The 22583-nt window shown below is 40.0% G+C and overlaps 1 protein-coding gene across 1 annotated transcript in view; it reads right to left on the minus strand.

Moving 5' to 3' along the window:
- LOC110498826 (pro-neuregulin-3, membrane-bound isoform-like) overlaps positions 1 to 22583 on the minus strand; it is a 323361-nt gene that overhangs the window by 26070 nt on the left and 274708 nt on the right. Inside the window, exons 7-8 of the mRNA XM_021575470.2 lie at positions 6381 to 6496; positions 5803 to 5958 (exon numbers count right to left, since the gene is read on the minus strand). Coding sequence (XP_021431145.2) covers positions 5803 to 5958; positions 6381 to 6496 — 272 coding nt within the window. The remainder of the gene's footprint in view (positions 1 to 5802; positions 5959 to 6380; positions 6497 to 22583) is intronic.

Raw genomic sequence — 22583 nt, forward strand, 5'->3', positions numbered from 1 at the left:
AAAGCAAAGCAGTTCGACACATACAACAACACAGAGTTACACATGGAGTAAAACAAACATACAGTCAATAATACAGTAGAAAAATAAGTCTATATACAATGTGAATAAATTAGGTGAGATAAGGGAGGTAAAGGCAAAAGAAGGCCATGGTGGCGAAGTAAAACCAATATAGCAAGTAAAACACTGGAATGGTAGATTTGCAGTGGAAGAATGTGCAAAGTAGAAATAGAAATAATGGGGTGCAAAGGAGCAAAATAAATAAACACAGTTGGGGAAGGGGTAGTTGTTTGGGCTAAATAATAGATGGGCTATCTACAGGTGCAGTAATCTGTGAGCTACTCTGACAGCTGGTGCTTGAAGCAGGTTAGGGAGATAAGTGTTCCCAGTTTCAGAGATGTTTGTAGTTCGCTCCAGTCATTGGCAGCAGAGAACTGGAAGGAGAGGCGGCCAAAGGAGGAATTGGCTTTGGGGGTGACCAGAGAGATATACCTGCTGGAGCACGTACTACGGGTGGGTGCTGCTATGGTGACCAGCAAGCTGAGATAAGGGGGGACTTTACCAAGCAGGATCTTATAGATGACCTGGAGACAGTGGGTTTGGCGACGAGTACAAATCGAGGGCCAGCCAACGAGAGCGTACAGGTTGAAGTGCTGGGTAGTATATGGGGCTTTGATGACCAAACAGATGACACTGTGATAGACTGCATCCAATTTATTGAGTAGGGTATTGGAGGCAATTTTGTAAATGACATCGCCGAAGTCGAGGATTGGTAGGATGGTCAGTTTTACGAGGGTATGTTTGGCAGCATGAGTGAAGGATGCTTTAGGAAGATAGAAGACAATTCTAGATTTAACTTTGGATTGGAGATGTTTGATGTGAGTCTGGAAGGAGAGTTTACAGTCTATCCAGACACCTAGGTATTTGTAGTTGTCCACATATTCTAAGTCAGAACCGTCCAGAGTGGTGATGCTGGATGGGCGGGCAGGTGCAGGCAGCGATCGGTTGAAGAGCATGCATTTAGTTTTACTTGTATTGAAGAGCAGTTGGAGGCCACGGAAGGAGAGTTGTATGGCATTGAAGCTCGTCTGCAGGGTTGTTAGCACAGTGTCCAAAGAAGGGCCAGAAGTCTACAGAATGGTGTCGTCTGTGTAGAGGTGGATCAGAGACTCACCAGCAGCAAGAGCAACATCATTGATGTATACAGAGAAGAGAATCGGTCCAAGAATTGAACCCTGTGACACCCCCATAGAGACTGCCAGAGGCCCGGACAACAGGCCCTCCGATTTGACACACTGAACTCTATCAGAGAAGTAGTTGGTGAACACGGTGAGGCAATAATTGAGAAACACAGGCTATTGAGTCTGCCGATGAGGATGTGGTGATTGACAGAGTCGAAAGCATTGGCCAGGTCATTGAATACGGCTGCACAGTATTGTTTCTTATCGATGGCGGTTAAGATATCATTTAGGACCTTGAGCGTGGCTGAGGTGCACCCATGATCAGCTCTGAAGCCAGATTGCATAGCGGAGAAGGTGCGGTGGGATTCTAAATGGTCGGTAATCTGTTTGTTGACTTGACTTTCGAAGACCTTAGAAAGGCAGGGTAGGATTGATATAGGTCTGTACCAGTTTGGGTCAAGAGTGACACCCCCTTTGAAGAGGGGGATGACCACAACAGTTTTCCAATCAATAGGAAACTCAGATGACACGAAAGAGAGGTTGAACAGACTAGTAATAGGGGTTGCAACAATTTCGGCACATCATTTTAGAAAGAAAGGGTCCAGATTTTCTAGCCCGGCTGATTTGTAGGGGTCCAGATTTTGCAGCTGTTTCAGAACAACAGCTGACTGGATTTGGGAGAAGGAGAAACCGGAAAGGCTTGGGCGAGTTGCTGTGGGGGCTGCAACGCTGTTGATCGGGGTAGGGGTAGCCAGGTGGAAAGCATGGCCAGCTGTAGAAAAATGCTTATTGAAATTGTCATTTATAGTGGATTTATTGGTGGTGACAGAGTTTCCTAATCACTGCTTACTAATCAACTTCCACGATGCATACAAGGCCCTCCCCCACCTCCCGTTAGGTAAATCCGCGACTCCATTTTGCTCCTCCCCTCCTATCCAGAAACTCAAACAGGATGCACCTGTGACAATTACTATTCAACGCTGGTCTGACCAATCGGAATCCACGCTTCAAGATTGTTTTGATCACGCTGACTGGGATATGTTCCGGGTAGCCTCAGAGAATAATACAGAGTTATACGCTGATTCGGTGATTGAGTTTATAAGGAAGTACATAGGAGATAATGTACCTACTGTGACAATTAAAACCTACCCTAACCAGAAACCGTGGATAGATGGCGGCATTCGAGCAACTGAAAGTGCGAACCACCACATTTAAACATGGCAAGGTGACTGGGAATTTGGCTGAAATACAGTGTATTTATTCCCTCTGCAAGGCAATCAAACAAGCAAAATGTCAGTATAGGGACAAAGTGGAGTGTCAATTCAATGGCTCAGACACGAGACGTATGTGGCAGGGTCTACAGATAATCACGAAAATAAAAATCAGCCACATCACGGACACCGACGTCTTGCTTGCAGACAAGCTAAACACCTTCATTGCCCGCTTTGAGGATAATACAGTGCCACCGACGCGGCCCACTACCAAGGACTGTGGGCTCTCCTTCTCCATGGCCCGACATGAGTATGACATTTAAATGTGTTAACCCTCGCATCCCTAGCCGAGTCTTCAGAGCATGGGCAGACCAGCTGGCTGGTGTGTTTACAGACACATTCAATCTCTCCCTATCCCAGTCTGCTGTCCCAACATGCTTCAAGATGGCCACCATTGTTCCTGTACCCAAGAAGGGAAAGGGAACTTAACTGAATGACTATCACTAGCACTCACTAGCACTCACTGACTAGCACTCACTTCTGTCATCATGAAGTGCTTTGAGAGACTAGTCAAGGATCATATCACCTCCACCTTACCTACCTTACCTACCGCCACAATAGGTCCACAGTTGATGCAATCGCCATCACACTGCACAATCCCATAAGGACAAGAGGAATACCTATGTAAGAAGGCTGTTTATTGACTACAGCTCAGGATTCAACAGAGGGTGGTGCGGTCTGCACGATGCATCACCGAGGGCAAAATACTTGCCCTCCAGGACACCTACAACACCTGATGTCACAGAAAGGCTAAACAGATCACCAAGGACAACAACCACCTGAGCCACTGTCTGTTCACTCCGCTACCATCCAGAAGGCGAGGTCAGTACAGGTGCAGCAAAGCAGGGACCGAGAGACTGAAAAAGAGCTTCTATCTCAAGGCCATCAGACTGCTAAACAGCCATCACTAACACAGAGAGTCTGCTGCCGACATACAGACTTGAAATCATTGGCCACTCTAACAAATGTTTCACTAGTCACTTTATTAATTCCACTTTAATAATGATGTTTACATATCTTGCATTACTCATCCCAAATGTATATACTGTATTTTATACCATCTATTGCATCCTGCCTATGCCACTCAGTCATTGCTCATCCATATATTGATATGTACATTTCCTTATTCCATCCCTTCACTTAGATTTGTGTGTATTAGGTAGTTGTTGTGGAGTTGTTAGATTACTTGTTTATATTGCTGCACTGTCGGAACTAGAAGCACAAGCATTTCGCTACACTCGCAATAACATCTGCTAACCATGTGTATGTGACCAATAACATTTGATATGAGGACATTTGGGGAAATAGGGACATGTCTGTCTATTTTGCCAAATTGCTCAAAATTTCTGTATTTTAATGGTTTGAAGTTCTACACCATTTTAATCACGATAACCTATTATTGCTAATGATGTAAGTTTGGGCAGTGTACAATGCTGTTACCAATTTCTGGTAAGTTAAAATGTCAACAACAACAACAACAAATGACTCATGAACTCTGAGGTCATCCCATTGTTTCCTATCGGGGAAATATAGGTATGTCTGTTTTTTTCACAAAATATCTCGCAATGTGAATATTTAGATTTTTCAAGTCAGACACCATTTTAAATCAGGAGAATTTCCTCTTTGTAATTATGTAAATCTGGCCAGCACCCGCAGTTGTCATCGATCACTAGACCAGAAATAGTCAGAAGTTTTCATTTTTTCCTACTTCCTCATTACACAGACATAAGCACAGTTGACAACATCGAGGTGCGGATGTTTACTTTCTACACAAGTTAATTTTTTTCCAGTTTCGTCATAAGAACAGATTGCAGTTATAAAATAAAAAAGGGATGCATTTTCTTGTGCCATTTAGGAGAAATTGAATTCTAAGCATCACTCCAGTCAGAAGAGGCTCTGCGAAGGTCCGTTTCAATTAATTTGCTATGGCCTCGCGCTAGCGTTCGTGCTCAGCCAACGTTCTTTTGCCGTTTTTCAGCCTTGGGTGAATTTTGACTTGTTCTATTGTCCAGCTTAACCTTAGGTTCCCTTGAAATCCAACTCTCTCCACCAGTATCTCCCTGAGAAATACATGTTTGTGTGATGTTACCGGACTGAATTTTATAGCTAGATTGATGCATTTTATGGTGTGGTTCGGGGCCAAAAATCAACAACCACACACACTACCATGTCAACAATCTGCATATCTAGCTTTAGCCAGCTAACGTTAGCCAGTTTTAATAAATGCATTGGGCATCTTGTGTGGTTTGTACAGTGTAGCTACATGATGTAGCTATCGTTAGATTACTTTGAGTACAAAACAGTCCAAATACAGATGTTAGCTAGCTAAGTAGCAGTGTTAGCTAGCTTGAACATTGAACACACTAAGGTTAAAAACACAACAACCCTTATCTACCAGTCCATGAGAACAGTAGCCATTTCACTCCATTTTCCACCTTTCAAAAGGAATTCCAATGTTTATCTGGTTTATGGTCATGAGCAGTCTTCTTCTCACTTTTTTTTCTCTTTTGGGGTCGAGTTGATTCAGATCTAAGAATGATGTTTGTTTCTGTCAACATTTTCTGAAAACATTGTCCCTGCTACCAGGACAGTTTATCTGAAAACAAGTTAGCTAGTTTTGTCTGCTCTGTGTTTGTTTCTGGCGGCTGTCACGCCCTGACCATAGAGAGCCATTGTTTTTCTATGGTGAAGTAGGTCAGGGAGTGATCTAGTTTATTTATTTCTATGTGGTGTTCTTGTTTATTTTCTATGTTAGTGATTTGTACGATTCCCAATTAGAGTCAGTTGATAATCGTTGTCTCTAATTGGGGATCATATTTAAGTAGCTGTTTTTCCCACCTATGCTTGTGGGATATTATTTTGTGTTTTGTGCACCACTTAGTCACGTTTCATTGTTTCTTTACTGTTTTGTTTTGCTTAAGTTTCACAAAGAAATAAAGATGTGGAACTCAACCTCCGCTGCGCCTTGGTCCGTCTCTACACACAGTCGTGACAGCAGCTGTAGCTTGCAAGTGACTTTCACTTCATCTCAAGTGCCAGGTGATGTTCCAGCAGGGTTGTTAGATTAGGCGGGAAGACACACCATGCCCAGAAGGCCAGCCCAAGGCGGCTCAGGGCTCAACCCACTTGTTTTCGTTCAAAATGAAAATGCAACACAAGATGTGGGGCGGCATGGTGTGTTGCGTCATTTAAGTTAACTTAGTTCAAGGTGGTTCAAGGTAAACAGAAGATTTATACTCATTAATATTATTTCAAAGCACATAATTCAAACGGACTTATCAAGACCAAACAACCTTGCTATTAACACTGTCCTCATTCAGTTTCAAAGCAAAGCAGAACATCCAGGTGCTTACCCTCTTAAAGACTCCGCCTCCATCTCGGTAGACTCTACCTCTTGCAGGTGCTTATAGGCGGGGCCAGCAACCCTTGGTCCTCGAGAGATTGGCAGGGTCCTGAAGTGATGAGTGTCCTGGTGTCTTTGGGCTGGACTGAGGGACAGGGAGCTACTCCTGGAATGAGCCATGTGAAATAATACGTGACAGAAACAGAAAACATTGAAATGGGTCACAAATGGGTCATCTTATTTGAAGATAAAAATATTAATTTTCCTGTTGTGAAGCCATCAGTGTGATTTTCATGTTAGCTGCTAACTCTGTTAAACTGTAAATCAAACGGGAATGTCCCGATTCTGACTGCTTTTAGAGATGCAGATAAGGGCCTTTGTGTCTGGTACCGGAGCCTAGATGTATATTAACATATTTATTACCAACTGCAATCATCATAAATATTTTTTACATTCCATGAAAGCGCTGTTTATATTGTGCCATATGTGTACATTTTACTTGGCTGCATCCACTTCTGTAGACTGGAGCGGCCCATTTAAACAAGCGGGGCAGGAAGAACAAGAGAAGATGTTCTACTGTATGAGTACCTGAAGCTTTTCCCTTTGGGGAGTGCTCTGTTGAGAGTCGGTGGAGCTGCTGTTGGTGCGCCAGCTGACAGACTGCTGCACCCTTGAGGAGGGGAGAACCCATGAGATTTGTAGCACTGCAGTGAAAGACAAAAATACCTAATAAGGACATGTGTTGAGGAAAGTAGGAAGCATATATTAGGAAAACATTGAGTTCATTGTACATAATATAAACAAACTGAATACACCTACAGTATGCACACAAGCCCACATACACACAAATATTTACACACACACACACACGGCCCATTGCGGAGCCGTAGATAACACTCAATTATGCTCAAAGAGATATTCAACGTCTGCTTTTTTACCCATTCACCAATAGGTGCCCTTTGCGAGCATTGAAAAACCTCTCTGGTCTTTGAGTTTGAAATTCAATGCATGACTGAGGGACCTTATAATATCAATTTAATCCATTTCAAATTCAGTCTAACACAACAAATTGTGGAAAAAGTAATACTTTCCATTCACACCCCTTGACTTTTTCCACATTTTGTTGTGTTACAGACTGAATTTAAAATATATTAAATTGAGATGATTACACCTAATCACAATACCCCATAATGTCAGTGGAATTGTGTTTTTCAATTTTTAATGTATAAAAAATAAAAAGTTGAAATGTCTTGAGTCAATAAGTATTCACTCCCTTTGTTATGGCAAGCCTAAATAAGTTCAGGAGTAGAGATTTGCTTAACAAGTTACATAATAAGTTGCATGGACTCACTCTGTTCGCAATAATATTGTTCAAAATTATTTATGAATGAGTACCTCGTCTCTGTACCCCACACATATAATTTTCTATAAGGTCCCTCAGTTGAGCAGTGAATTTCAAACACAAGGACCAGAGGTTTTCCAATGATCGCAAAGAAGAGCACCTATTGGTAGATGTGTAAAAAAAAAAGCAGACATTGAATATCCCTTTGAATATGGTGAAGTTACTAATGACACTTTAGATGGTGTATCAATACTGCCAGTCACTACAAAGACACAAATAATTTGCCGGAGAGGAAGAAACCTCTCAAGGATTTCACCATGAGGCCAAACAAAACAGTTACAGAGTTTATTGGCTGTGAGAGGAGAAAGCTGGATCGATCAACAACATTGTTTTTAATCCAAAAAATCTAACCTAATTGAAAAAGTGAAAAGAAAGAAGCCTGGACAGAATAAAAATATTCCAAAACATGCATCCTGTTTGAAACAAGGCACTAAAGTAATAAAATGTTGCCAAGCAATACACTTAAACTTTTTGCCCGGGATACAAAGTGTTATGTTTGTGGCAAATCCAATTCAACACATTACAGAGTATTGCTCTCCCTAATTTCAAGCATGGTGGTGACTGCATAATGTTATGCATTTGCTTGGAATCATTAAGGACGGGAGAGTTTCAGGATGAAAAATAAATGGAATGGAGTTAATTAAGCACAGACAAAATCCTACTGGAAATCCTGGTTCAGTTTGATTTCCACCAGACACTGGGAGATGAATTCACATTTCAGCAGGTCAATAACCTAAAACACAAGGCCAAATCTACACTGGAGTTACTTACCAAGAAGACATTGAATGTTCCTTAGTGGCCAAGCTACAGTTTTGATTTAAATCTACTTGAAAATTTAGAAATTATCAACAACCAATTTGAAAGAGCTAGAAGAATTTAGAATAGAATAATTGGCAAATGTTGCCCAATCCAGGTGTGGAAAGCTCTTAGAGACTTACCCAGAAAGACTCACAGCTGTAATCGCTCCCAAAGGTGCTTCAACACATGGGTGTGAATACTTGTTTTATTTTACATTTGTCTCCATTTAATTTAATAAATTAGAAATAATTTCCAAAAACATGTTTTCACTTTGTTATTATGGAGTATTGTGTGTAGATGGATGAGATTTTTTTTATTTTCAATTCAACAAAATGTGGAATAAGAATAATAAGGGTATGAAAAGTCACTCAGCAGAAAAAGAAGCAATAGTCCTGAGTCACTCTAGGAGATGTTCCCCCATGATAAATGCCCCCCTCAGCCCAGGCAGAGTGATTTGATTAGACTTTCCATTAAAAAATAGATTAACAGTTGCCACTTCCTGACTACACTCGCTGACATGGAACTCTCTTCCAATTTATATTAAGCAAGTGAACAGCAAACCTGGTTTTCAAAAAAAAACATATAAAGCAACACCTCATACGCCTCTTCCTCATGTGACCTACTTGTTGTGAGCATTTACCGACATGCATGTTCCACAGATTTTTTTTATTTAACTAGGCAAGTCAGTTAAGATCAACGTCTTATTTACAATGACTGCCTAGGAACTGTGGGTTAACTGCCTTGTTCAGTGGCAGAACAAAATATTTTTACCTTGTCAACTCGGGGATTCGATCTAGCAACCTTTCAGGTATAGAACCAATGCTCTAAGGACTAGGCCTCCTGATATATAAACGCACACTGCAGGTTAATGTTTTAAATGTATGTAAATTGTAAAGTCTTTTGTCTGTAATGTCTTTTTTGTTTTGTCGGACCACAGTCAGTAAGACCAGCTGTCACCATTGGTGTCGGATAATGGTGATCCTAATAAATAAAATAAATCACAGTACTTTCTACAGCGGTCAGTAATTAATCCCAGACAGGATTACATTTATGGATTCCTAAAGAATCTCTCTCTTTTCCTGGATCAAAATTAGAACCATTAACTTATAACAAGGGCCTCTGTACTGGGAGCTTTAACTTCTTGACACACCCATCCCTTTAGCGGGATCATTTTCATCACCCGCTGAATTGCAGGGCGCCAAATCCAAATTAAAATACTAAAAATATTTCATTTTCATGAAATCACAAGTGCAATATAACAAAACACAGTTTAGCTTGTTGTTAATCCACCTGGCCTGTCAGATTTCAAAAAAGCTTTTCGGCGAAAGCATAACAAGTGTTTATGTAAGGACATCTCTCTCAGTAGACAAAACTATTACAAACACTAGCAGCCAAGTAGATTGGTCACGAAAGTCAGAAAAGCAATAGATTAAATCGCTTACCTTTGATGATCTATGGATGTTTGCACTCATGAGACTCCCAGTTACACAATAAATGTTCCTTTTGTTCCATAAAGATTATTTATGGAACAAAATACCTCAATTTGTTTGGCAGAAATCCACAGGCTCGAGCGGTCACGACATCGCAGACGAAATATCCAAATAGTATCCGTAATGTCCACAGAAACATGTCAAACATTTTTTATAATCAATCCTTAGGTTGTTTTTAAAATATATAATCAATAATATATCAACCGGGACTGTCGCTTTTTCAATAGGAGAGGGAAAGACAATGGCTGCCCCACTCTGTTGCGCAAGCAAAACTCTGTGCACACCCAGCTATCCACTGACGCGATGATATCTTTCTCGCTCATTTTCAAAATAAAAGCCTGAAACTATGTCTAAAGACTGTTGACACCTTGAGGAAGCGATAGGAAAAGGAATCTGGTTGATATCCCTTTAAATGGAGGCAAGGCATCCAATGGAACAGAGAGCTTTCAGGAAAAACAACACTTCCTGGTTTGATTTTCCTCAGGTTTTCGCCTGCAATATCAGTTCTGTTATACTCACAGACAATATTTTGACAGTTTTGGAAACTTTAGAGAGTTTTCTATCCTAAGCCTGCAATTATATGCATATTCTAGTTTCTGGGCCTGAGAAATAGGCCGTTTCAAATGGGTACGTTTTTTAGCCAAAAACAAAAATCCTACACTCAAAGAGCTAAGAATTCACACAAGAAGCAGTGCAATGCCCCAAAGCCTCCTGAACGGAGTATAACAGCAGATAATGTTATTCCAAGGACTGAAGTTCCCAAGATGGTCAGCCTCTGATCTTACTGTCAGAAATTAAAGCGATTGGATGTGACTTAGGTAGTGTCTCAAATAGAACCCTATTCATTATATAGTGCACAATGAATAGAGTAGTGCAAAAGTAAATAGGATGTCATTTGGGACTCCCTCTGAGTCTATTCAGATCTCTCATTCCTCATAAGATATCTCACTCTTCTCGTTCTTTGCACCCTTGACTCCAGTAGTGACCTGTTAAAACTTGTGCTCCATCGGCACAGGAAAACTGGATCATTTTGACCACCCTCTCACAAACTCTGCTGGGGGGAACGGGACGCCGAGGAGGTGGTCATTGTCATTTGACTCTCTCCGGCACAATTGCAGTAACCTTCTTAAGAGTAATGTAACATGAGTATTTTGTCTGCGTCTCGCCACTGCCAACAGCATAATTGGCATATTGAAAATTATGTTATGCCTATCAACACTTGTTTTATATGAGTTACGACGCTCCAGATACTAGTCTAAAGAAGGTCAGTTTAATTGCGTCTATGTGCCTATGTACAGTGCCTTGAGAAAGTATTCGGCCCCCTTGAACTTTGCGACCTTTTGCCACATTTCAGGCTTCAAACATAAAGATATAAAACTGTATTTTTTTGTGAAGAATCAACAACAAGTGGGACACAATCATGAAGTGGAATGACATTTATTGGATATTTCAAACTTTTTTAACAAATCAAAAACTGAAAAATTGGGCGTGCAAAATTATTCAGCCCCCGTAAGTTAATACTTTGTAGCGCCACCTTTTGCTGCGATTACAGCTGTAAGTCGCTTGCGGTATGTCTCTATCAGTTTTGCACATCGAGAGACTGAAATTTTTTCCCATTCCTCCTTGCAAAACAGCTCGAGCTCAGTGAGGTTGGATGGAGAGCATTTGTGAACAGCAGTTTTCAGTTCTTTCCACATATTCTCGATTGGATTCAGGTCTGGACTTTGACTTGGCCATTCTAACACCTGGATATGTTTATTTTTGAACCATTCCATTGTAGACTTTGCTTTATGTTTGGGATCATTGTCTTGTTGGAAGACAAATCTCCGTCCCAGTCTCAGGTCTTTTGCAGACTCCATCAGGTTTTCTTCCAGAATGGTCCTGTATTTGGCTCCATCCATCTTCCCATCAATTTTAACCATCTTCCCTGTCCCTGCTGAAGAAAAGCAGGCCCAAACCATGATGCTGCCACCACCATGTTTCACAGTGGGGATGGTGTGTTCAGGGTGATGAGCTGTGTTGCTTTTACACCAAACATAACGTTTTGCATTGTTGCCAAAAAGTTCAATTTTGGTTTCATCTGACCAGAGCACCTTCTTCCACATGTTTGGTGTGTCTCCCAGGTGGCTTGTGGCAAACTTTAAACAACACTTTTTATGGATATCTTTAAGAAATGGCTTTCTTCTTGCCACTCTTCCATAAAGGCCAGATTTGTGCAATATACGACTGATTGTTGTCCTATGGACAGAGTCTCCCACCTCAGCTGTAGATCTCTGCAGTTCATCCAGAGTGATCATGGGCCTCTTGGCTGCATCTCTGATCAGTCTTCTCCTTGTATGAGCTGAAAGTTTAGAGGGACGGCCAGGTCTTGGTAGATTTGCAGTGGTCTGATACTCCTTCCATTTCAATATTATCGCTTGCACAGTGCTCCTTGGGATGTTTAAAGCTTGGGAAATCTTTTTGTATCCAAATCCGGCTTTAAACGTCTTCACAACAGTATATCGGACCTGCCTGGTGTGTTCCTTGTTCTTCATGATGCTCTCTGCGCTTTTAACGGACCTCTGAGACTATCACAGTGCAGGTGCATTTATACGGAGACTTGATTACACACAGGTGGATTGTATTTATCATCATTAGTCATTTAGGTCAACATTGGATCATTCAGAGATCCTCACTGAACTTCTGGAGAGAGTTTGCTGCACTGAAAGTAAAGGGGCTGAATAATTTTGCACGCCCAATTTTTCAGTTTTTGATTTGTTAAAAAAGTTTGAAATATCCAATAAATGTCGATCCACTTCATGACTGTGTCCCACTTGTTGTTGATTCTTCTCAAAAAAATACAGTTTTATATCTTTATGTTTGAAGCCTGAAATGTGGCAAAAGGTCGCAAAGTTCAAGGAGGCCGAATACTTTTGCAAGGCACTGTAGATATTACATTTTTAAAAATCAGCTGTTTCCAGCTACAATAGTCATTTACAACATTAGCAATGTCTACACTGTATTTCTGATCAATTTGATGTTATTTTAATGGACAACAAATGTGTTCTTAAAAAAACAAGAACATTTCCAAGTGACCCCAAACTTTTGAACAGTAGTGTATATTCATTCATCTGCTTTTCATATTGATGTACTGTTCACAGTGTCAGAGGCAGGATTGCAATCGGTGTCACAGGAGTCTGTTACTGCACACATGACTAGAAGGTGTGAGAATAAAATTACACGATTATGTAATAATGCTGTTTATGCATCAGATAAGGTTTTATGAGTACTCTCTTGTCTCTGGGTTAAATTGGGGCTTGAGCTGGCAGTTGACTTGGTGATAAAACCTAAAGACCGCATTCCAGAGATGAGATGTGGTGGGTGTAACTGAGATAGAGATCCTGGAGGAATAGAACAAAACCCTCATTGTCTCAAAATCATCATGGCATTTGGGAAACTAAGCCGGGGTGTGGTTAAAACAACACTGAGTGCAGATAACCACAGAATGAACCCAGGATGGCTTGTGGTGGACCCCAATCAGCAATGGGAAGCGTGGAACCAGCCATGACTAAGCATTTTTAGTGTCAGCTATATAAGAACTCTGCATTGTCTGTAAAGGTTAAGCTCTCGGCCACACACCTTAGAGTGTGCGGTCGACAGCTTCATTATTGCAATAATTAAATCAATATTAAATAAAGATGATTGTTTGAAAAAAGGACAGTCTCGCTCACTTGATTCAAATATTCCACCACAGAGGTTATAAATCTATGTGATTAAATGTTTCGCTGGAGACGTCTGTAATTGTCACTTGTGGCACTTCCTCTCTCACACAATCTGTCAAATTTAATTGTAGGACCTGCAAAACAAACATTCCATTCTATACTGAAAAAAAAAATATATATAAACAATTTCAAAGATTTTACTGAGTTACAGTTCAAATAAGGAGTTCATTAGACCCTATTCCATGGATTTCACATGTCTGGGAATACAGATATGCATCTGTTTGTCACAGATACATAAGAAAAAGGTTTCAGAAACCAGTCAGTATCTGGTGTGACCACTATTTGCCTCATGCAGCGCGACACATCTCCTTCGCATAGAGTTGATCAGGCTGTTAATTGTGGCCTGTGGAATGTTGTCCCATTCCTGTTCAATGGCTGAGCGAAGTTGCTGGATATTGGCGGTAACTGGAACACGCTGTCATACATGTTGATCCAGAGCATCCCAAACATGCTCAATGGGTGACATGTCTGGTGTGTATGCCGGCCATGGAAGAAATCTTCAGCTTCCAGGAATTGTGTACAGATCCTCATGACATTATTATAATGCTGAAACATGAGGTAATGGTGGCGGATGAATAGCACGACAATTGGCCCCAGGATCTCGTCACGGTATCTCTGTGCATTAAAATTCTCTAAAACGATGTTGGAGGCAGCTTATGGTAGAGAAATGAACATTTAATTCTCTGGCAACAGCTTTGGTGGACATTCCTGCAGTCAGCATGCCAATTGCATGCTCCCACAAAACTTGAGACATCTGTGGCATTGTGTTGTGTGACAAAACTGCACATTTTAAAGTGGCCTTTTAATGTCCCCAGCACAAGGTGCACCTGTGTAATGAACATGCTGTTTAATCAGCTTCTTGATATGCCACACCTGTCAGCTGGATGTATTATCTTGGCAAATGAGAAATGTTCACTAACAGGGCTGTATACAAATTTGAGAGACGTTGAGAGAAATAAGCATTTTGTGTAGTTACACAGCAAAATATAGTTATTTGAAATCCATTACTTCACTGCAAAATCTGCAGAGCTGAGATGGTTGTATGCCCCATATACAGTACATAATATTCTGTTGGTGGCAAGAATTATGTTTAATAATATAAATTGAAAAACGTTAAGGTTAAATCAAGTGTTGTTTTATGTATCAGTTCATAAACCACGTGCCATGGAATCTGAACATCGAAAATCTCTTCCCAGCTATTTTGCAACTTCTATTGCACCGCTGTCAACAGTTTGGTCCTCGGATGAAACTGGTATATTTTTTTATTTACGCAAACTTTGCCAATTTTGGTCTTTAATAAAGGACAGTCAAACAAGTTCCCTACCTATCAGAATATTTGAGTTTAACCATAATACTTGTTGTAATATTTGTTCTGAATTTTCTGGGGGATAAAACTGGTATTGCAACCACCTTTGTATGGCATATTTTAAAACGTGATACTTTGAACAAGGTTTCATTTAGAATTAGTGGGAGGTTGTAATCTGGATAAAGACAAAAATCCAAGGAGTCAGACATTTTTACTCATCTACAGTTCGGATTTAAGTGTAACTTTTTTATGATTGAAGCTTTTAGTGAATGGTTTAATACTTTAATATTAAATTAATAATTTTTGCCACACTTACTCGTATTCATTATATAAATATGCAAGTCTAATTTTGTCTGGCTTACCGTTCCAAATAAAGTGAATAATTTTTTGCTCAAATAATTATAAAAAACAAATTGTTTGTCATAGGCAGGGCCATAAGTAAATTGTGATATGACTAGTTAATCAGTGTGATCCTCTCCATGGTTGCAAGATGATAACTATCAATAGAAATGTGTTCATTTATTTTTGATGGGATATGAATACCAAGTATGTCTACTTGGCCATCAGACTATTTGATTGGTGAATAATAATAATTTCTATTGACCCCAAAACAATCTGAAACTCAACCAAAACAAATAGCATATGCATACAACAAGTTTGGAGTCACAAGCTTGATGTACAGTGCCTTCGTAAAGTATTCAGACTCCTTGACTTTTTACACATTTTGTTATCTTACAGCCTTACATGGTGACCAGACCGATTGCTCGCGTGCGTCCACATGGCAAGTTGATTTTATTCCTCCACACTAGACACAATCAGGACACGCAGGTTAAAATATCAAAACGAAATCTGAACCAACTATATTAATTTGGGGACAGGTCGATAAGCAAATATTTATGGCAATTTAGCTAGCTAGCTTGCTGTTGCTGGTTCATTTGTTCTTGAATATAAACCTTAGGTAGTTATTTTACCTGAAATGCACAAGGTCCTCTACTCCGACAATGAATCCACAGATAAAAGGGTAAACCAAGTTTGTTTCTAGTAATCTCTCCTCCTTCAGGCTTCTTCTTATTCTTTGGACTTTATACGGCGGTTGGCAACCAACTTCAAGGTGCATTACCACCACCAACTGGACTAGAGTGTGGACCTCAGTTCATCATTCAATCACCCACTTGAGTATATGCTCCTAAAAACCAATGAGGAGATGTGAGAGGCGGGACTTGCAGCGAGTCAAGTTTCAGAAATAGAACCAAGTTCTGTTTTAGGCCTGTTTGGTGGTGCTGCAGAGATGGTTGTCCTTCTGGAAGGTTCTCCGATCACCACAGAGGAACTCTAGAGCTCTGTCAGAGTGACCATAGGTTTCTTGGTCATCTTCCTGACCAAGGCCTTTATCCCCCGATTGCTCAGTTTGCTCAGCTCTAGGAAGAGTCCATTCTTCCATTTAAGAATGATGGAGCCCACTGTGTTCTTGGTGTCCTTCAATGCTGCAGAAATGTTTTGCTACTCTTCCCCAGACCTGTGCCTCAACACAATCCTGTCTCGGAGCTCTACGGACAATTCTTTCGACCTCATGGCTTGGTTTTTGATCTGAGATGCACTGTCAACTGTAGGACCTTGTATAGACAGGTTTGCCTTTCCAAATCCTGTCCAATCAATTTAATTTAACAAAGGTGTAATCCAATAAAGTTGCCTGATATTGGCAGGAACTGGAACACGCTGTCGTACACGTTAATCCAGATCATCCCAAACATACTCAAGGGGTGACATGTCTGGTGAATATACAGGCCATGGAAGAACTGGGACATTTCCAGCTTCCTAGAATGGTTTACAGATCCTTGCGGCCATGGGGCCATGCATTATCTTGCTGAAACATGAGGTGATGGTGGCAGATGAATGGCATGACAATGGGCCACATAATCTCGTCGTGGTATCTCTGTGCATTCAAATTGCCATCATTACAATTATATTTTGTTCATTGTCCGTAGCTTATGCCTGCCCATACCATACTTCAGGGATTCATGTGGCAGCTCCCTTATGATTTATGAGAATTTTCATAGGTCAAATGGACAGTCACTTACTAGACATCCGCGGGTGCTATTAAAATAGGCCAGAGACTCAGCTCACCCCCCCAAGGCCTGATCTTCCAGAAAGTCAAAAATAAAGTCTCCAGGACACTAGGTTTATAAAAAAATTTACCAGAAAATTCCACCAGATGGTGACTGACTGTATAATGCAAATGGACATTTCATAACCAAATGGACATGGCTGCAAATGGAACAGACTTCAAAGACAAAACTCGATGAGCACAGGGGTGGCCAAATGTACTTTTAGCCCAGAAACAAGATGGCATCGAGGCCACTACTTTCTTTGAATTAATTCACATTTTGTGGGATTAAAGGTCAAAAATGGTAATCAGTGCTATTTTCACCGCTTCACATAAAAGTGCATGAACCTAGAGTGTAAGGAAAAATAAAACTAGACATTTATCTATCGTAGTTTACGAGAAATCGTACAACGTCCATTTCATGATGCTAAAACAAATGTGTTTATTTGTTGTTGTTATAGATTCAATTGAGGCGTGTTAAGGCAATTAAGGCGGGTTTCCGAGCGTGATTTTTGTGATTTTCTGTACTCACACACCCACACAGCCAAAATGGAGTGACACAGTGTGGGGCTTACAGACACACAGAGCCTGCAATAGTTACCTGCGTTCGAACCATCAAAGAACCGCTAGACCTAGAGCTCTGAAACTTTATAAACCTGTTCTAGAGCTCAAGTCGGTAGTGCATGGTAAATTATGTGGCTCTAGAAGGTTCTCAGGCCGCGAAACATTCTCGTCCATTTACAATATCTTCAATTCAATTAATGTTGTGAAAATGACGACATTTGGAAAAATCCCAGAATCACAAGACTAGGTGCATTGAAAACGCCTCGGCCCATAGAGACGGACCCTACACGTTTCTGTCTGATAACTCTTTCAGGGACCCCGTAGCAACGTCTGGAAAAAGTCAATTTTCAGCATTAATTAAGGTTGCTGCTTGGGGTTGAATGACCTATTGACCCGAAACTCGGTATTCGGGGTCGCCACAGCTAGGCCTACACATAATGTCAGAACTGGACCTGCAGCTCGAATGTAACTATGTTTTTCATGTTTTTTTATGGTTTTAATAGAAGATGCTATGAATTGTGGGCCGGCTCTGAAATATGTGATAGTTGGCTTCTAAACGAGTTAGACAAAGTGGGTTTGGTGTCAGTATGTATCAGTTTGGTGTCAGTACGATATATTATTGACTGATGGCTGACTAGATGGCAGTATAATGTATGGGCATTTTCCATTTCTAATATATTTAAAGAGGAATTTACCATCACCAAATGGACAGGCTGAAATCAACACCAACATGCGATAGAGAGGAACCAATATCACCGCTCGGCCATCCCGAGTTCAACGAGCCAGACAATTTGGCATTTCAGCAGTATATTAATGCATGTCCAATTTGTGATGGGAAATGCCCATTGTAAGACTTTGCAAATGGACACTGTACATTTGTACATTTCCAATGTATTTAATGAGGGATTTACCATCACCAAATGACAGGCTGAAATCAACACCAACAAGCGATGGAGAGGAATCACTATCACGGCTAAGCCATCCAGAGTTCTAGGCCATCTAACGAGCCAGACAATTGGGCAAATTCAGCAATATATTAGAGCATGTCCAATTTGATGCAGTAAATGCCCATTGTAATGTATTGATAATGGACAGTGTCCAATACACATGATACATTGCCAGTCTTAACATGTTATACTGCAGTTGGATAGTGTCCATTGCCAATGTATATCCATAAGGACTTACTGTTACGAAATGGACATGCTGAATCAACAACAACAACAAATTTTGACTTCCTATGATCAAACATTACAAATAAACCTTCTAGGTTGATTCAGGGCTTAACTTCATATGGCTGCAGGGGCAGTATTGAGTAGCTTGGATGAAAAGGTGCCCATTGTAAATGGCCAGCTCCTCATTTTCAGTTGCTAAAATATGCATATTATTATTAGTATTCGATAGAAAACACTCTAAAGTCTCCAAAACTGTCAAAATATTGTCTGTGAGTATAACAGAACTGATATTGCAGGCGAATCCCTGAGGAAAATCAAAACAGGAAGTGGCAACGATTTTGAAAGCTCCATGTTCCATCGCCTCCCTTTGCTGGATTTAAAGGGATATCAACCAGATTCCCTTTCCTATCACTTTCTCAAGGTGTCATCAGTCTTCAGACATAGTTTCAGGCTTTTCTTTTGAAAAATGAGCCAGAACGATAACATCGCGTCAAGTGGTCACATTAGTTTTGCTCGCGCAACAGAGTTAGGATAGGTATTGCTTTTCCCTCTCCTACTGTGAAAGACATTTGCGGTTGAAATATTATCGATTATATATTTTAAAAACAAACTTAGGATTGATTATAAAATACGTTTGACATGTTTCTGTGGACATTATGGAAACTATTTGGAATTTTTGTCTGCGTTGTCGTGACTGCTCTTTCCTGTGGATTTCTGAACATAACGCGACAAACAAACAGAGGTATTTCGGATATAAAAATAATCTTTATGGAACAAAAGGAACATTTGTTGTGTAACTGGGAGTCTCGTGAGTGAAAACATCCGAAGATCATCAAAGGTAAACGATTAATTTGATTGCTTTTCTGATTTTCGTGACCAAGCTTCCTGATGCTAAGTGTACTTAATGTTTTGTTGTGCGATCGATAAACTTACACAAACGCTTGGATTGCTTTCGCTGTAAAGCATAATTTCAAAATCTGACACGACAGGTGGATTACCAAAAGGCTAAACTTGTGATTTCATGAATATAAATATTTGTAGTAATATTTATTGAATGTAGCGCTATGCTATTCAGCGGTTGTTGATGACACTTATCCCGTTAGTGGGATTGCAGCCATAACAAGTTAACATAGTGATATATATAATTTGGTTAGTATATAGGCCATCTCGACATTATATATATGCCATCTGCACATGGTTCACTGACTTTTGGGTTTGGATACCGACTTCCCATGATCATATATGGCAAATGGAGAAAACATAGGCCTTATGGACAAAATAAGACAAATTTATGTCTAAATATGTATAATCAACAAAAATATCCTTCGGGATTTCACCCTTGAGACCTGACTTTCTGACCATTTCCCATATAGAATCCTACAGTGGAGCGCGCTCACCCCCTTTGGGATTTTTGTTTTATTACACCGGCATTTGACATGTTCCACTTGCAATATGTTTTTGACCAACAGCCGCCCAATTGAGTGGTATTTGCAATTGTGTATATGGTTCACCCAATGCCAATAAGTAGCTATTCATTTTTGTCCATTTCATGGGGGTCTTCCCTATATAAATTGCAGCTCTGCAATGATTATGTTGTTTAATCAGCTTCTCGATATGCCATATCTGTTAGGTGAATGGATTATCTTGACAAAGGAGAAATGCTCACTAACATTGATGTAAACAAGTTTGTGCACAACATTTTAGCAAAATAAGCTTTTTGTGCATATGGAACATTTCTAGGATCTTTTATTCCAGCTCATGAAACCTGGGACCAGCTTTTTTTCATTTTTGTGCATAATACTTACCAAAACTACTGACCACAACTACTGGCCACAACTACTGACCACAACTACTGACCACAACCACAACACTACTGACCACAACTACTGACAATTACTGACCACAACTAGTGAACCACACAACTATGTACCAGAACGACTGACCACAGCTAATGAAATACACAACTACTTAACAAAATGACTGACCAAAACTAATGACCACTACTGACCACACCTACAGACCAAAACTACTGTACACAACCACTAAACACAAAACTACTGGACCACACAACGTATGACCACAACAACACAAACACTGACCACAACTAATGATCTCAGATCGACTACACACATAATATCCTGACTACATTTTCTAACATCTGTGGCATTGGCTCACAGGTAAAATGGCAAGGGAATAAAAAAACAAAAAGAGACCAAAAAGAAAATGAAAGTGATAAACACTTCTTTGAAAATATTTATACCAATCTATTGAACTTACAGGCAACAAATGATCAAATCATTATAGTGGGAAACAGTGTTAAGTACCTCAAAGGACCTTAAAGGAAATCACTTTACAAACTATCATCATTGTGCCCAGAGATCACAGATATTATGGACATTAGAAATAGTGAATATTTGGAGCCTAAAAAGGCTGACCTAGTGAGATATACATGGAGGAGACAATCAAGCTAGCTGTCTTGACTACTTTGTCTCTTTCTCTCTTGCATCAACAGTTAAAAAAGTATTGTAAGGAGACAGAATGAGATTGGACCATCATCTAATTGGCCTTAAAACATAACTCTTACAGAATTTCCTCTTGGACGAGGATATTGTAAATGTAATCAAAGTCTACTGGAGGAGAATTTGTTCTTAACTTTGACAAAATAATGTTGCATTTTTTCCAGTACAGTATAGGTTCAGAAAATCCTCTCATTGTTTGGGATACCTTCAAATGTACCATTCAATTCCATATTCATCAGTAAAGAAAAAGTAGTTTCTGTCGAAAAAGACAAGACTAACAAGGGAAATACAGGAGCTAACAGGTACAGGTAGACACAAATAAAAACTACAGAGATACAAAACAAGGGGAAAAAATTGAGGAACTTTTTCAACAACGATCTAATGTACAGTGGTTCTTCCTTTAAAAGTTGTGTTGTTCTGCAGTACAGCTTGCGGTGTGTCACAGAATTCTATGGCATGTTATTTAACTGTCAGCCATTGTTGCCATTAATGCTAGTTAGTGCTATTTGGAACACCTGAGGGCATCTTTGAGAAGCTACGTTTTTGAAATGACATGGAGTTGTAGGCCTAACGGTGCATGTACACTAGATAGAGGTAAATTGCTGCTTGGCGATTAGGCCGCCCATTGTGACTCGCTTGTGGGCATGCTGGCAGCATATAGCAGCACGTTCGATTGTGCATCAAGAATTCAGCATAGCAAGTTTGTATGAAAGTCTGGTTATTAAATGGGTAGTTCATTAAACATGTAGTTCAATAGCGATATCCTCTAAAACGCTCAGGTGACAAACAAACTTTGCTGCCCTGTTTCCAATCATCCACATGGCTGGGAGAACCTATTCAAGTAAGTAAATACATTTAGAAATTTTAAAAACAACAATGTACTATTAGCTAACTAGCTACAGTGCAGGCTAAGTCAAATGAGCTGCTAAATGAGCTAGCTAGTTGGCTAGCTATCTATCTAGCCAACTTCAAATACTGTATAGATAGATAGCTAAGTGAATTAAATATCACCAGCTACCTAACTTCATATTAGCTAGCTTTCTTGATGTATTTCTCATGGTAAAAAACTAGCTAGCTAACAGCCATGGAGGAGGGTGAAAGGATAGCAGCCCTATTGTCAAAGTGAGAGAGTAGTCTATTCTGGATAGGGCTTGTACTTTTGTGTAGTTCCAGTCCCTAGAAGTGAGGGCGGAGATAACATAATATTCAGTGTGGTGTAATTTGACTATAATGAAGTCTATTTTTTGTGAGGTTTTCTGTCCTCAGATACAGAGAGATGTGAAAACCTGTCTACATATGAAGAGGTCCCAATGAAGAGCAGTGGTTCTCAGTCTTGGTCCTGGGGACTCAAAGGAGTGCACATTTCTGTTTTTGCCTTAGCACTGCATAACTGATTCAAATTATCAACTCATCATCAAGCTTCAAGTGATATGTATGTATTCATTTGTGATGCTATCCTTGATATGATCCTCTTCTGTCATATGCTAAACGTGTGCCCAAGCATCTATCAATCCAATGTTATCATGAATTGTTATAAGGTATATTATACTTGAGCAATCCAATGTAAAAGTCTAATTACATTGTCTTCCATATTCCTACAGAAACCTTGTAACTGGAGATTCCTTCAAAATGATTGCTTACAGTTAACGTGTAGGGCACTGCAAGGTTTCCATAC

The sequence above is a fragment of the Oncorhynchus mykiss genome, chromosome 20, assembly GCF_013265735.2.
Source record: "Oncorhynchus mykiss isolate Arlee chromosome 20, USDA_OmykA_1.1, whole genome shotgun sequence".
Lineage (NCBI taxonomy): Eukaryota > Metazoa > Chordata > Actinopteri > Salmoniformes > Salmonidae > Oncorhynchus > Oncorhynchus mykiss.